This window comes from Macrobrachium nipponense, chromosome 13 (assembly GCF_015104395.2).
Source record: "Macrobrachium nipponense isolate FS-2020 chromosome 13, ASM1510439v2, whole genome shotgun sequence".
Lineage (NCBI taxonomy): Eukaryota > Metazoa > Arthropoda > Malacostraca > Decapoda > Palaemonidae > Macrobrachium > Macrobrachium nipponense.
In genome coordinates, this window is record NC_087206.1 from 85,220,981 (window position 1) to 85,238,437 (window position 17,457).

At 37.8% G+C, this 17,457-nt stretch overlaps 1 protein-coding gene across 1 annotated transcript in view; it reads left to right on the forward strand.

Annotated features, from left to right (window-relative positions):
- The window catches only part of LOC135225383 (pecanex-like protein 4), a gene marked incomplete at its 5' end in the record, with an annotated part of 124,711 nt that overhangs the window by 99,824 nt on the left and 7,430 nt on the right, over nucleotides 1-17,457 (forward strand). Inside the window, 4 exons of the mRNA XM_064264716.1 lie at nucleotides 2,083-3,383; nucleotides 6,500-6,664; nucleotides 14,303-14,549; nucleotides 15,407-15,556. Coding sequence (XP_064120786.1) covers nucleotides 2,083-3,383; nucleotides 6,500-6,664; nucleotides 14,303-14,549; nucleotides 15,407-15,556 — 1,863 coding nt within the window. The remainder of the gene's footprint in view (nucleotides 1-2,082; nucleotides 3,384-6,499; nucleotides 6,665-14,302; nucleotides 14,550-15,406; nucleotides 15,557-17,457) is intronic.

The window sequence follows — 17,457 nt, forward strand, 5'->3', positions numbered from 1 at the left end:
GTGGATTTCCTTGTCTTCCTTCGCCAAGAGAAGCTTCTCTTCTTTTCAGCATTGAGGGGCTATCGAACTGCTCTCGGTTTAGTCCTTCAGATGAAAGGAGTAGAGAGCTCCTCCACTGGAAATTTCTATTTTGATCAGAAGCTTTGAAAGGTCTTGCCCACCAGGGATCTCGGGGCCCCTGCGTGGGATGTGACTCATTCTGAGGAGCCTGACTAGTGTGCCTTTACGAGAGTCATCAGACAGGGATCCGACCCTCAAGAACATTTTCCTGCTTGCCCTGGCATTGGCGAAGAGAGTAGACGAACTCCATGGACACACTTAATGTAAAACACTCTAGGAGATGGGAATTTGTTATGCTCGGATTTGTCCCAGGCTTCATAGCGAAAACTCAAAATCCAGCAGTCCCTGATGCTAGGTTTTGAGTCCTTTACGATCCCCTCCCTAGAGGACTTCATAGGTAATGATGAATGATGATGAGATGCTACTTTGTCCTGTTAGAGTGCTGCGGTTCTGTCTGAAGAAGACTTGGCACCTCCAGCCTGAGTGTTGACTCTTCATTAGTACTGGCTCATCCGAGAAAGAAGTGTCCAAGAACACAATTTATTTCTGGCTTTGTGAGACGATTAGAAGGGCGTACTCTGCTGCTGGCATAGATGACACCAGAACTCCCCGGCCTAGAGCTCACGAAGTTAGGGGCATTGGTCCATCCCTCGCATTCTGGAAGAGTTTGTCTGTCCATTGGGTTCTGAAAGGAGGTTGGGGAGCGTTTGGTCTTGACAGACCACCTTCACCTCCTTTTAACTTCAGGACATTGCCCACAAGTCCATGGACACTTTTTCCTTGGGACCTGTGGTGGTTGCTCAACAAGTTGTATAGCTTACCCAGCTCCTTTATCAGGACAAGGTTGCATCTCATCTTGGATGTGTTGATTGACTGGCCTCTCTTCTTCTCCGTCCCATCATCTTTCTTTTCATCCTTCGGGCAGAGAGTGGATTCAGCCATAACATGCTGGAAATGGCTTTGATGCAGGTAAATGTCGCATTCGAGCAACCATTCTATTTATCTTTTAGATTATGGAATCAACTGCCCCTTCCTCTTACAAAGGGAGGAGGGGGAGGTCCCTGACAATGACGCAAACCTACTGCTTATATTTGCCTTACTGTCGTAAACTTTCAGATTTATCCCAGCTTTTTTCTTTTGAGGTTATGTTCCCTCCCTCGTTCGAAAAAAGCCTGGAAGTCTGATGATTGATCTCGCAGTTCCCAAACTCCAATGAGTTCATCAGAGGCACAATTCTCTTCCTTGCTCTTTTGACTAGGAAGAGAATAAAGGTGTGAAAACTCCAGTTGGTTCTAAAGACTCAGAAAGAGAATAAAGGTGTGCAAACTACAGTTGGTTCTAAAGACTCATTTCTGATTCCTCCCTCCGATTATGAGTCTTCTTAATGTAAAGGACCGAGGGTTTGTATATCAAGTATGAACAAATGACAATTTTTGAAAGTAAATTGTATTTTTCCTAACAATACAAACCTGAGGTTCTTTACACATTAGGCTCACCTCATGCCACCCCTCAATCTGATTCCTGGGCCAAAAGCAAATTGGAGTGCATACGTTTGGGTGGGTGGGACTCCTGCCACCTAGATGGTAGTTTAACTACCTAACTACCTTGTTCAAAAGTCTAGTGGCCATTTTCCAGCTTCATCAAAAGTAATTCCTAATTTAAAGGACCTCAGGTTTGTATTGTTATGATAAATACCATTTAATTTTAAAAATTATCATTTTATAGCTAAAGTTTTAAGGACTGCATGATATGCAGATATATTTGGTACTTATCAGGTGTGGAGCTGTTAAGTAAACTTGACACGTTCTTTGAGCTGAAAATATGTATTATGCCATAATCAGATTTTCCCTTACACCTTTTCTTAATGGAAAAATGTACAGGTATACAGTTAAACTTATATTACGTTATGGTACCTGGCATATGAAAGTCTTGCAAGCTGCATAAATATAAAGTGCTTATGTGGTGTAAAAATAGGAAATTTTAATTAAAGAATGATGAGAATGATGAGATTTGTAATTTCAGATTTTGGAGTGTGGATTCACTTACGTATACTACAGTGTCAAAGGGTTGGAACTGCAAGAAACAAGCTGTCATACAGCTGAAGCCTCAAGAGTTGATGCTGTATTTAGTTTTGCCTTTGATGATGATGAAATGAAGAAAGGAAAGTTATCATCATTTTTCAACCAGTATGCTTTCCACACACTTACCCCTGTATCACAAATCAATGTTGTTGGTTTCTCTGATACTAAAAATGTATTGACAGGTGTTATAGACTCTCCAGACACCTTGAAAGTAATAAATGATTATTTCCACAAAGCACTCATATATTTGATGATGGATTATGTTGTAAAGCGATCAGAAAGTGTACAAGGCGATAAGACACAGACGCCAACATCAAGTGCTACAACAAATACAAAGACTCAAGAAAGCTTAAAGGGTTTACCCAAACTAGAGAGAAGGGCTGAGAATCATTTTGAAGAAACTATCCCTCGTGCACAAGTGGAGGTTAATGAACAAGAAAAAGTATCAAACTCTGTTGGGAGCCACATATCTCATAACTCACATCAGTCTCAAAGTGGTCGTACAAGTCGTGTAGCATGGATTGATGACCAAGGAGTAAGAGAGGTCCCCACCATTCCTGCAGTAGACTCTCGGCCACTCAGTTGGGATGATGAGGAGGATCCTCTAGATGAAAGTTCTGCTGGGAAGGGTAGGTTAAGTACTCTTAATAATGAAGAGAGAGTTACAATCCAAACAAAAGACTTCAGAAATAGAGAAAATAAAAGTGGCCTTCCACCAATTCATTATAAGGCTAATAACTTTACCACATCCCTAGGTGATCTGGAGGATGATGAAGACCAGTTGAATGTTATTCCAGGGATCATGTATGATGAATCTTCTGATGATGACTCTAACTTTGAGTCTATTGCTCCTCTTCATAAAATAAGATTTACTCATCCAAAACGGAGAAGTGCTGCTCCAGTGCATGTACGCGTTATTTCAAGGACAGATTACCGCACGCCCATATACAACAGTCCCTTAAGTGCTGCCCTGGCTCCCCTTGCCAGTTGGTTTATAGAACTTCCATATGACACTGAAGTAGTGGACGAGGTCCAAGACAGTTTTCCTCATGCATGGTTCAAGTTTCTACTTAGCAATTTCGGAAGAACGTACGTTGAACTTCGACAACAGAACTCTGCAGTTTTAGGTAAAGTTTCTGGATCATCTAATAGAGCTGGGCTAGCAAACTCTAAGTCTGGAGGAGACAAGGAAGACCAGATACAGAAAATGCAGTATGATGAAGACCTGGAAGAATCTTACAGGTAAGTTTTCAAATAATTATCAATTATTTGAGGATTACTGACAAACAAGTGCTGTGGTTCAGTGCAAAACATATGGGAAATAATTATCAATTATTTGAGGAGTAGTGACAAACAAACTCTGTGGTTCAATGCAAAATATATGACATTTCTGAAATATTAGGAATTTGTAGTACTGAAGGTTGAAGTGGCCAAATGAATAGCACTATTTTTGGACTCCATGTAAGTGATAGCCCACAGAGAAAAATTCCACTTAAATTGTCAGTTTTCTTCCCATTATATTTTTCATGAATTTTCAGTTGATTATTAAGAAACATATGATACAAGCAATTCTTAGTATGAAAAATGCAATCGTGAAATATTTGGAGTTATTAACCCTTAAACGCCGACTGGACGTATTTTACGTCGACATTTTTTGTCTCTCGGGTGCCGACTGGACGTATTTTACGTCGACATACAAAAGTTTTTTTTAAAATTCGCGGAAAAATACTTTTAGGCCTACCAGCCAAAAACTCTTGAGTCACGCGCCTTGGGGGATGCTGGGAGTTCACGGATCAAGGTGTTGTTTTGTTTACAATCGTTACGCAGGCGCGCAAGCGCGAATTTCTTTCTTGCCGCACTAAAAAGTATCTGTGACACATTTTGGAAATTATTTCGTCACTTTGACATAATTTTTTTACCATTTTAAATTAGCCGTTACATGGAGTATTATATATGAAAATGTGTGCATTTTTATGTAGAATACACCTAAAAATACTCATGATTGTAGCTTTTATCAGTTTTGAGATATTTTCATATAAATAACGATAAGTGCCAAAATTTCAACCTTCGGTCAACTTTGACTCTACCGAAATGGTCGAAAAACGCAATTGTAAGCTAAAAATCTTATATATTAGTAATATTCAATCATTTAAATTAATTTTGCAACTACTAATTGGAAGTCTCTAGCACAATATTTCGATTTATGGTGAATTTTTGAAAAAACTTTTTCCTTACGTCCGCGCGGTAACTCTTCCGAAATAATCATACATGCGATTGTGGTAATGTTTGCCACCATTTTAAATTAGCGTTACATAAAGTTTTATATATGAAAATGGTGCGCAATTTCATGCACAATACAACTAAAAACAACCCATGGTTGTAGCTTTTATCAATTTTGAAATATTTTCATATAAAAAATGATAAGTGACAAATTTTCAACCTTCGGTCAATTTTGACTACCGAAATGGTCAAAAAACGCAATTGTAAGCTAAAACGCTTATATTCTAGTAATATTCAAGCATTTACCTTAATTTTGCAACAAAGTGGAAGTCTCTAGCACAATATTTCGATTTATGGTGAATTTATGAAAAAAATAACATTTTCTTTACGTCCGCGCGGTAACTCTTCCGAAAAAATCATACGTGCGATTGTGGTAATGTTTGCACCATTTTAAATTAGCCGTTACATAACGTTTTATATATGAAAATGTGCGCAATTTCATGTATAATACAACAAAAATAGTTGAAGGTTGTAGCTTTTCTCATTTTTGAAATATTTGCATATAAATCACGATAAATAGAAAAAAAAACCACGTTCGGTCAAATTTGACTCTACCGAAATGGTCGAAAAATGCAATTGTAAGATAAAACTCTTACAGTCTAGTAATATTCAGTCATTTATCTTCATCGTGAAACAAATTCGAAGTCTCTAGCCCAATATTTAAATTTATGGTGAATTTTAAAAAAAACTTTCCTTCCCTCCGCGCGCGGATTCTCCGCCACAAATCTCCGAAATGCGTAAGTCCCATTCTCGGAATATTTGCTCCGTTTCATATTAGGCATTTCATAGAGTTTTATATATGAAAATGTGCGCAATTTTATGTAAAATAAAACGAAAAATATTTGAAAGTTGTAGCTTTTCTTATTTCCGAAATAATTGCATATAAAAAAATATATATAAAAAAATTCTACATTCGGTCAACTTTAACTCGTCAGATATGGTCGAAAACTGCATTTGTAAGCTAATATTCTTACAGTATAGTAATATTCAATCATTTGTCTTCATTTTGAAAGAAATTGGAAGTCTCTAGGACAATATTTAGATTTATGGTGAATTTTTGAAAAAAATATGTGTTTACGTCTGCGCGTTACGAATTCATGCATTATTTTGTGATAATATTTTCTCTGTGTTGCTTTTATCGTTATACAATTTGTTATATACCAAAATGATTGCAATTTAGTGTACATTACAACGAAAAAAAAAGTAACTTGTTACCTTCAACCGTTTTGCGCACAGCACGATTTGAATACAATTATATATGAAATTTCGTTTTTGCGCTGTCATATATCGCATTATTTTTATATGATAATGATAATTTTTTTCATTTCTGATGGTTGCATACTAAACTTCAGGAAATGACAAAAAAAGGAGCCAAATATGAACTCTTAATCTTAAAAACTAAGCGCGCTATGATTTTTTGAAAAAAATATTTTTTCCGCTCCCGCGCTCACTCTGAAACGTCTCCGGCACACGGGAGACATTTTTTTTTTTACCGCTTCGGTGTTTAAGGGTTAAGAAACATGATACAAGCAATTCTGAGTATGAAAAATTAAGAAACATGATACAAGCAATTCTGAGTATGAAAAATTAAGAAACATATGATACAAGCAATTCTGAGTATGAAAAATGCAATCATTAAATATTCGGAGATAGAAAAAGTAACCAGAAACTAAATCTAAATGCTTAGTTAAAACTGTGACATTGGTGCTCCAATTTTAAACCTTTTGGGGCAGTTTTGATGACTACAGAATGAAACATTAATGATTCTTCTCATTTAATGAAACCCTGTTATTAAGAAGTAATAAAACAACCAATATTAAAGTTGACTTTAAGTAATTTCTTTATTACACAGAATCATTCTCGAATTAGTCTACGTTCTGTTGTTTCTATTGAATCACCAGAATGGGATTTGTAATTTTCTTACACAGCTGAACAGCAAGTCAACAAAAATATTTGATCAGTAAAACTCCTACCTTTTTTTAAATATTATTATTAAACTACCTTTTTAATTTCACAAGCATCTCAATAATTTTCATCATAAATATAACTAACAAAAACCATTGTATTTTCTTCTGAAGGATCATCACTGGCACCTGTCATTTGATAATTCTTGGTTCTGAAATCACAAATCCTACACCTTCTCAAGTTTACAAAACTTTCAGCGGAGAAGTACCTTGGTCTATGGCACTGGACTGGTTACTAAACAAGAAAGATCTATACACTTTGGTAATGAGGGCTTACAGGTAATGTGCTACCGCTTACATAGTTCATTGTATCTAATTTAGTCATTATTAGCACTTGTCATAAATCGTGTTCACAGAGATACGTGTTCTGATTCATTCATACTGTTGTTTTACAATAGGCTTAATGGAAATCCAGGTTTGACCAAATTGAATTTATAACTTGCAGCAATTCTTTGGTATGGAATGGAATATTAGAAAGGGCTCCCTCATACTGTGTAGTAAGTGCGTCACTTTCCTGTTCTTTTCACATTCTAGCTCTCCGAAGCATTATGTGACTTTGAAGCTTTCACCATGCTTCTCTGATGTATGATGTGTGGTTATTGTAAATACTTTTAATTTTATCAAAACCTTGTGCTTAGTTAGGCTAATAAATCAGTGACCATGCCTTACTTGACAGACTTTCTGTTTTGTGCGTTTTATTTTAGTTGCCATATTTTGTGTACTTAACTTTCGTTGTCAGTGATAGCTCCAAAATTGCTATTTAGCTTTCAGTAATGATTTGAAATTGAAGAGGCTCGATTAGAAAACAGGTTGAAAAGGTTAAACATAATAAGATCTACTTTAAGTCAAGAGGGAGGATATAAGACTGAAGCTGACAGTAGGATAAAAGTTGCATGGCAGAAGTGGAGAGAGGTAGCTGGAGTAGTAGTATGTGATAAGAAAATGTCAATCAAGCTAAAAGTCAGGATCTACAACACTGTGATAAGACCAGTGATAATGTATGGATTGGAAACATGGGCTCTAAGAAGAAAAGAGGAAGTAAAGCTTGAAAGAAGAGAGATGAGAATACTGAGGTGGATTATGGGAATATTGCTGCTTGAGAGATTGGAAAATGATGAAATAAGAAGGGCAGGGTTAGTAAAGATTACAGAGGTGATAAGAGAGACATGCTTGAGATGGTATGGGTATGGGTATGTGTGTTGAGGGTGGATGATGGGGAGGGAGTGAAGAGGGCTTGGGAGGAACCTGTTAGAGTAAGATCACGAGGGAGACAGAGAATTAGATGGCAAGGTAAAGTGAAGGAAGACATGAAGAGAAGAGGTTTGGATGAGGATGATGCCTTTCATTGAAGGCAGTAGAGAAGGCGCATCAGGCAACTGACTCCTTAATGTAAGGATAATGGTGGGAAAGAAGAATGATTTGAAATTTAACTTTTAAAATATATTTTTTGAATAAGGTATCTTGTGTGCATGTATACTTCTAGTTTGTAATTTAACACACACCTGTTATTAATCTGACTGCTTTGTTTTTTCTGGTGTTCATGTTTTGTCCATTGAATTAGCCTCTTTTAGACATGCAGTTTATTGTTCATTGTGCTCCAAGAGATTTCCATGTATTATTTTTTATGAGATTGTAATGCTTCTAGCAGATATCCACATTTTAAGTAGTATATCTCTCTTGGACAATTGGGAACAGGTGATCTTGCAGCAAATAGTGCTTACTTACATCAATTAGTGCTTACATGATCTTGAATTACTCTTTCTACATCTAATTAACTGATCTTGTAAGCGTTTCTGAATGGGGATCTCGTAACTAGTCCAATTGAAGGCCTTCAAGACAGTTTCTTTTGCTATCCTGGTTCCTTTGTTATCCAGTCCTTTGATTTTTCATTCCACTTTCTCTTCCTTTTTGTCAACATTTGGGGTGCTTGATTCTTCCTTTTATCAACACTTTGGGTGCTTGATTACTCTAGAAATCTTGGAAAGGTCATAATAGTTCAAACCCTGTAGGGGGATAGTGCCATCAGTGCACTTCATTCAATGCAATGTAGGCATTACTAAGGTTCTTTGCAGCGTCCCTACGACCCCTGGCTGTAATTACTTTCATTCCTTTTACTATACCTCCTTCCATGTTATCTCTCTTCTATTTTACTGTCCACCTTCTCCTAACAATTGCTTCATAGTGCAACTGCGAGGTTTTCCTCCTGTTACACCTTTCAAACCTTTTACTGTCAATTTCCACTTAAGCACTGAATGGCCTTAGTTAACTAAGCCCCAGTGCTTGGCATAATGCCAAAAATCTATGTAAATCAAATCCAATCAAATCATAATAGTTCAAAATGGCTGCCACCATGGGTGAATCTCTCTTGGAACCTCTGACAGAAAGAACAGAAGGTCTGGTAACCATTCTGCTTGCGGTCACAGGGGAGCTCCCAAAGTCATCCTGAGATTTCGAGAACTCATTACCCTGTTCAGAACTTGACGGATCAGGGAAAACAGAGGGAAGGCGTACACCTTGCTAGAGCAAGAGGATCTGGGACCACCGAACAGTAAATTTCCAGTTTCCTGTTGAAGCGAGTGAGAAGAGGTCTAGCATAGGCCTCCTCTAAACCTGAAAAGGCCTGTCCACCACGACCTGATGCGAAGACCACTCCATGCCCAGAATTTGGTTCTGACAACTCAGTCTGTTGGCAACTACATTCCTCTTGCCTGGAATGTATCTGGCCGAGAGCGCCACCGAGTTATCGATCACCCACTGGTGTAACTTGACTGTCAATGAATGGAAGTGGTAAGAAACCAGACCCCCCTGTTACTTCACATAGGCAACCACCGTTGTGTTGTCGGATATCAGAACAACCGAATGACCCTCTACCTTCTCCCGAAACATTCAGACCCAGAAAAGCTGCTTTCAGCTCCAAAACGTTGATGTGTAGCAGCTTGTCTTCCACACCCCAAACACAATGAGCTCTCCCAGATGAGCACCCCAACCTGTGATGGAGGCATCTGAAAACAAAAGGAAGTCCGGAGGGGGAGAATGAAGAGGAATTCCCACCAAGAGATTCTGATCGTCTAACCACCAAAGGAGGTCTTGCTTCACCTCTTCGGAAAGAGGGACTCTGAAGAGGGGTATCCCCTTCCAGGGACCAGAAGTCTTTCAATCTCCATTGAAGAGACTGAAGATGAAGACAACCATAAGGGACTAGCTTCTCCAGAGAAGACAAAATCCCCAGAGGGACCTGCCACCGGTGCACTGGCTGATCTGGTTGTGATAGGAACTTGCGTGCCACTAACCGCAACTTCTCCAACCTCTGGTACGACGGAAACTCTCAATGCTGCTGTATCTATAACCATACCTAGATAAAGAGCTTTCTGGCTGGGAACCAGATTTGACTTCTCTAGGTTTACTATTATGCCTAGCTTCTGACAAAACTGAAGACGGTGATCTCTGTCTCCCAGCAGCTTCTCTTTGGAGCTTGCTAAGACCAGCTAGTCATCGAGGTACCTTAACAGGCAAATCCCTTGAGCATGAGCCCATGTCGAGATTAGGGCGAAGACCCTTGTGAACACCTGAGGGGACGTCGACAACCCGAAGCGTAGGACCTTGAACTGGTAGATCTGCTCTCCCAGAGTGAAGCAAAGAAACTTCCTGGACGAAGGATAAATTGACAGCAAGAAATTGTTGTCCCTTATTGCTGCCATCACTGTCTGTGGCGTCTCCATCTTGAACCTTGTCTTCCTAACAAAATGATTCAAGGTGGAAAGGTAGATTCCGGTCTCCAGTCGCCTGTCACTTTTGGAACCAGGAAAATCCAACTGTAAAACCCTGGAGAAGGACGCTGTAATTGTTCTATCGCACCCTTGTTCAGCATTTTCAACACTTCCTCCCAAAGAGCTAGAAGAGTTAAAAACTTTGATGAGTCATGAGCATATGTCTGACTGAGGAGTCTGTCCAAAAAGAGTGAGACGTTAAATGGCAGTAGGTATCCCACCTGCAGAACATCTACTACCCATTTCTCTGCTCCATAACTTTGCCACTTGGCCCACTGGCCCACAAGGCATCCCCATACTCCTGGCAATGGAGAGGGAGAGGCACCCACTCTATTGATGAGTCCTTCTACCCCTTCCTCTAGAGCCCCTCCCAGACTTGTAGGGGCAGAATTGAAAGGGACGCTGCTGCCTGCTAGACTTAGCCTGTGAGGAAGACTAAGAGACCCTTGCAGAAGCAGAACTCTTAGAAGATTTAACAGGTGAAGATCTCACCTGACGCTGAGGAGGGGGAGAAGGGCGTTGAGAACGTGCCCCCGATTTGGATACTGCCTGATGAACTAGCCTGTCTTTAGTATCAGCTCGTTGCCGTTCAATCGTATTCTCTAAATCAGTCCTTGGAAACAGAAACTGCAAATCCAGGAGATCCCCATTCCTCAGAGTCGACAAAGACTCAGTCCCCTGAACTCGACACCTTGGACAGTGCTGAGTCTCTCTTGGCCAGAAGGTGGTGGGCTCACAAGTTCGCACTAAGGTGAGCCAGGTAAGAAATTGTCTTAGCACCGCACTGTAATAGTCTAGTGAGTGAGGAAGAACTGACTAAACCTGCTTCTTACCTATCTGAAGCAATTTTGGCTATTGCAGTGGACCACAAATCAAGCAATGAGACCGTCTGGAAGATGGAAGCCACTGTAGTCTCCATAGCTAAGGCCTCTTGTGATGACAAGGAAGGACCTTCCAACCTAACCTGTCTAGGGTTAGACCAGGCTTAAGACGGATCATGTCCAGGGTAAGGTGATGAGGCTTTAAATGAACTACATTAGTTGAGTAGTACTTCCTATGCCGCATGAGAGGAGGAGGAAGAAACTTGGGCGATCCCTTGGGATCCAGAGAGCCATCTCGGTCCGACACCCAAAGTGTTCACATGATGCAGAACGGACTGAGAGTGACTGACAGGGGAAGTTCAAAAGAAGTCCTTGTCTGGCACCCAGCAAGGCCTCTATACCCGTAGGGGTGATAGAAGACTGAGCCTGTGTCCTACACTCAAGATTGTTGAACTCATGAATGAGATCAACAACCTCTGCGAAGGAAGACAATTATTCTTGAGTATGTACTCCCCAAGGCGGTTAAGGAAAAGACTGGAGAGTCACGAGGTCCAGTGCGTGGTTTCTGACCAGCTATCGCCTCTCTCATTGCCAGATCTCGCAGATTCCTTGCTTTACAATCTTTGATTGTTTCAACTGGTTACCAGCTGCCACTTGGAAAGTAAACCTATTGTTAAGACCAAAGGTTTGTTAGCTATGAAAAATACAAATTTATTAAAAAATTTTGTCATTTTGCTTGATAGGTTATTAAGGGTTTATTATATTTGTCAATGTAGAACATTGCATTTAGTTTTGGGCTGCTTCATCTTCTGTATACTTTGTTAGGATTGAATCAAATGCAGTATATTTATAAGTGATTCGCACTTACCTATTCTTACTATCGTTTTCATTTCAGTGGCTGTTTTCATCCTCTTATCATACCACCTCTTCCCACATTTTCTGTAATAGGAATTCTTAGATTGTATGGTTTAGTGTGCATTTCTTCCTTTGGTGCCTAACATTGAAATTTCTTCCTGTTCGATATTATAAACTTGTTCCCATGAAGGACTGTATCTTGCTACATTTTTGGACCCCTCCTCTTCCCTCCCTCCCCTATACTTGGAGGGCCATGGCTAAATGAGAGTATTTTTTTTTGTCCCTCCCACATACAGTGCCATTAAAAAAGTACTGATGAGCTGTATACATAAAAGTTGAACTAGCACAAATAGTACCACAAAATTTTGTTACATTTACCTTTTTCACGGAAGACACCTTTCAACCATTCAGATTGATTTGTTAATTAAGTTATTAACCATATGTGTGTAGGAAATTTCTTCTGTTCCCTTCTCAATTTTTAACCCATACATGCATTATTAAATCTAAAATTTGTTTTGGTTAAGTTGCAGTCCAGATCTGGAGTTTGAAGAATTAAATGCATTTGAATCAAGAAATACTAGTACTATCTTGTTTTGGATTTTATCTTTCTGTCTCACTGTATTAATAGTTGAAGAAAGAATAATATTATAAGTACTGTGGTACCACGTTTGTTGAACGTTTCATATGTTGAACTTTCCATTTTTTGAACAAAATTTTCAAGAAATTTTGTATCGTTTGTTGAACAAATGCTCGTACTTCAAACTGACTGATTATTTAGTTTATACTTGTATTCGACGGCCTACTGGTTCTTACAAGTTAAGCTGTATTAATTTTTAAAAATTTACAATATAGTTTAATGATAATATTTGACAAAATACATAAAAGTATAAAGCATTTAATATAAAATTTAGCTTTCAATATAACATTTAGTATAAAAGTGTATAAAATCGTACGTAACCGCAGTGACGTCACACCCAGCTGACTTGATACTGAATGAAAGAGCATTGATATGTTGAGGAGAGAAGGAGAAGAGAGAGTTAAAATATTACTGTATGTATATAAAAGCAATAACAATTCACATAAAAAGGGAATTTCTCAATAAATTTAATGTACTAATGTTAAAATATGAAAGCAATGCAATACAGAAAAAATAAAAAAACAAGCCTGAATTGAGCCAGTGTTCGGTACGCTGAGTGAGACGGTCTAGTTGAATGATATTAACAAAATAGTAAATGAAAGAACAAAGCTTTTCACAATAAATTATACCACAAATGATTAACAAAATAATTCGTCATTGCGGTGATACACAGCTAACTTGAGGTAGAGGAGGTAGTGTTCATATTTTTTTAGGAATAATCAATGAATGATTTTAAGTTATCGCACGTTGTGGTATTGTTGAGGAGAGAAGAAGATACAATAAAATCTTACGACTCTGCTTCCCATCGACTTATTAGTTGATCTGGGATGATTATTCGCCCATTTCTTTCACTTACACTCGATCTGCCCAAATCACTTTTATTTTTGTTATGGTAAAATACCAGTCTGGTGATAATTGCTTTTTACGATTTTTTTACTACTGTAAAAGTAACTCAGCTCTGTAATAAACAAACTGCCGCCGCTTACAGCTTCTGCATGCCTTCGATTGTTTAAGCGGCTTCCTTGTGAACAGTTATTTTATCCCTCTTTCCTTTTCTTGCATTCTTGACTTATTACTTATTTGTTTGTAAAGTCCTCATGTTTGTTTTAAAAGTCTGCCGTTCGCCAACAGTAAGTTGATGTATTGTGGCATAATTAATCTATGTCATGGACTTAAGAAACAAGTGTAAACACACTGATTACTCTCTCTCTCTCTCTCTCTCAGACACAATCGGACACACACACACACACACACTATCGATTCCTTTGATTATCTTTGTACCTAATGTGAATAAAATTTATTTTGTTATCAACCTTTGCATACTGCAACCAATTCGGTTTGCTCCTCCCTCCTTCCCCCAGCCAGCCGGCACCATTTTTACCAAAAAGTTCATAAATCGTACACAGAAAAAATAAAATTTAGAAAATTTTACTTCATATAACATACAGTTTCATTACTTTACACTCTTGATTTAACTTTTGAACACATTAATAATAGAAAAAATGTGAAAAGGGGGACTTTTTGGGCTGGAACGAATTATCCTGATTCCCTTTATTTCTTATGGGGGTATTTGTTTCATATTTTGAACAAATTATACTTCGAACAGCCTTCTGGAACGGATTAAGTTTAAAGTACGAGGTACTACTGTACTTATTCATTTAAATAAAATATTGTGCATTATAATACGTATATATGGCCTTCATATTCCCATATGAAATTGCAAAAACTCTTGTATGATAACTTAGCAATATTTTTTATTTGTGGAAATGTTATCTTAAGTACTTTTTCAATATTTTCAGTGTTCACCACTTTGCATCTTTTCATTAAATCTTTGCAGGATAGCAGTGAAACTCGCATTAGATCACACGCTTATTGGTCCCATGACTGGTTGGGCGGAACTTGAATCATGTATGGCAGATTACTCTCAGAACTGGTTTTTTGGTCCTGATGGAAAAGCTGCAGATACAAATGCACAGCCTCTAGCACATTTTCTTGCAGAGGAGCAGCCTGGAGCCACATCTTGGATGGAGGCTGTCAAACTGGAGGTTCCTAATTTATTTTCTATGGGTTATAACCCTGTAAAGGTTAGTAATCTAGTATGTTTAACATTAAGATAATGGTTAATACTACTAATTCCATAAAAAAAATTTAAACTAAATCATTCTTACTATATAAAATTACAGATCTAGACTGCCAAGAGTCTTATGTGGTTGTAAAGAGAGTAAATGTAATGTTGAGCCTGTTATGTAGGAAAAGTTTTTGCGTTGTTAGCAGTAGATGATTGGCACTTTGCTTTATTATAGCAATCAACTAGAAGATAAGAATTTGATATGAATTTGGTTCTTGAATGGAGTGTTGATGCAAAAAAGTATTAGAGGGTAATGTTATGTTAAAAATAACTGCATTTTTTACAGAATAGTACTGTAGTGATTAAATTTCAACCCTAATATTTTAATGAAAAAATATTAGAAGCGCCTTGTTAAATGGACCAGTATTTGTTAATGATATAGAATTTCATAAATTATATAGTTGCCAACTTCACAGTAATTGTCACTGAGGGTAGGCAGAAGTGTGAGGGAAGCCAAAACTATTGGTAACAAATTTTTCCACTATTTAGTTATGCTTTTCCTCTAGTGTTTACTGAAAGACTTATTCATATAAAATTTTTATTATAAAAAGGAATTAGTAGAACAAAATTAAATATCATCGGAACTTTTATAGCATTAGTTTAAAAGCTTATCCTCAAACCGTATTTCCAAGAGGTTTTTTGTGTGATTTACCAGTGATTTAGTACAATTTCTACTCAAAGTCCCATAAAAAGAAAACAAGAAATTTCTTCTTTCCATCCAAATAGTAACCTTAATCAGTGAAGGAATGATAGACATCTTTTCTATTTTATGCCAACCTGTATTCCAGGTTTAAAAAAAAATTTCTGTTACAGGGTGTTTATACCTCTCATCTTCTGACACTTGGTGACGCTGAAGTTTCTGTGGGAAGGCTTGGTGGGGAAACTGTTCGAGGTCTATGGGCATCTTTAGTGGCAGAATTGCTGTACCTTACTAATGATGATGATGAAAGATACTCAATTCAGGTATGTCAAAAGAAATTTTTTTTTTTTTTTTAATAATAAGTGTCAGAAGTGTGGTAAACCATTCTTGTTGTGGCCTATGCATTGCCTCTGGAGTTGTTGACGTACTAGGAGCTCCAAGTCTTGGTCTAAACCATTTTTATTATGCCAGTTAGTAAGAAAACAGACTTCTTGGTCATCTATCTTCAAAGCTGCCAGGTGAGGTAGGCAGTATTCTGGAGGTTATGATGATGACTTGAGGATGGTTGTAAACAAATCCACTAGTGACTTGCAAACGTCTGGATAGAGCATCTGCAGTCTTCCATGACCATGTTTCTTCCTAAAACAAATCTTATGATAACCTCAACTATGCTGAACTTCAGCCACCTTGATTCCATAGGTCATCTGTGGTTTTTTTTTTTTTTCATCATTATTCTCACAAGTACTTAGCCCCTTGTACGTGAAAGGTAATGCTTGCTAAGGCATAAACTGGCATTGCTGCATTTTCTGAGTCTACCAGGTGGTCTGCTGCTTGATTTGACACACCTGTGAAAAGTACCACCTCTAGCGAAGGAGAGACCAATGAAACTCCCAGCTTCACCCTTAATGGAAGGGCACCATCATACGAGTATTTATAACAGGTTTTGGGTGATGGACTCACAGTGAGTATCAATATTATGCATGATATGATTTGGATGAATTTAGCTTGAAAGATGTTCAGAGCACTTCAGTGGTCTATAAATGACTTGTGGCAACTGTGGTGTCTTGGATTGGGAGCCGGGAATCAGAGGTAGCTTTCAGTATGATTTTAGACTTGAGGGGGATGTTTCATCGTTGTCTGTCCAATGATGTCTTTATATTCATTTGCTCATAAATATAACCATAGATTGGTGTTAGTATGTTCTTATCTTGTATGATAGTATGTCAGCTTTCCACAGGGGACTTTGACTTTCACTTATTTGAGGATTTTTTTATATGGACCAGATTTCCAAAATTATTACTAGTGCGAGGGTGTGAACAAAGAGGCAGGTAGGAGCGTACTGACATTATTATAGGTAAGGGAAATTCATATATACAGTGTGGGGGTGGGCGGAAATGTGGTGTCCGACCCACGAGAGAGTAAAAATGGGTCGGCAACAGTCAATTTGTGTTTCTTAGGAGGCATATAATTATGAATATAAAAGTATACAAAATATGATGTTACATGATATATACATTGGCGGGAAGCCCGCTGAACGCTCTCTAGGATGGAAGTAAGAACAAGGCGATTGTAGGAATATGTACAATGAATTTGCAGATAAAGCGTTGTCTTTACACTAGTGCACTTTTTTTTGTAGAACAATACTATTTATTCACTAATTACTGTATTTTTTCATATTGTCTGTGACTAAATACTGATTTTTATGATGGAAATTATATACAGCATACTTATAATGTAGTTAACCCTTTAATGCCGAAGGGGTATAATAAAAATCGTCTCCCGTATGCCGGCGGGGTCTGGGAGTGAGCGCCGAAGAGGAAAAAATGTTTTTTTGAAAAAATCACAGCACGCTTAGTTTTCAAGATTAAGAGTTCATTTTTGGCTCCTTTTTTGTCATTGCATGAAGTTTAGTATGCAACCATCAGAAATTAAAAAAAATATCATTATCATATATAAATAATGGGATATATGATAGCGTGAAAAAAAAATTTCATATATAATTGTATTCAAATCGTGCTTTGAGAAAAACGGTTAAAGCTAAAGAGTTAATTTTTTTCTGTTGTATTGTACACTAAATTGCAATCATTTTGGTATATAACACATTGTAAAACGATCAAGGCAACACAGAGAAAATATTATCACATTATGATGCATGAATTCGTAATGCGCGGATGTAAAAAAAAGCTGTTTTAAAAAATTCACCATAAATCGAAATATTGTGCTA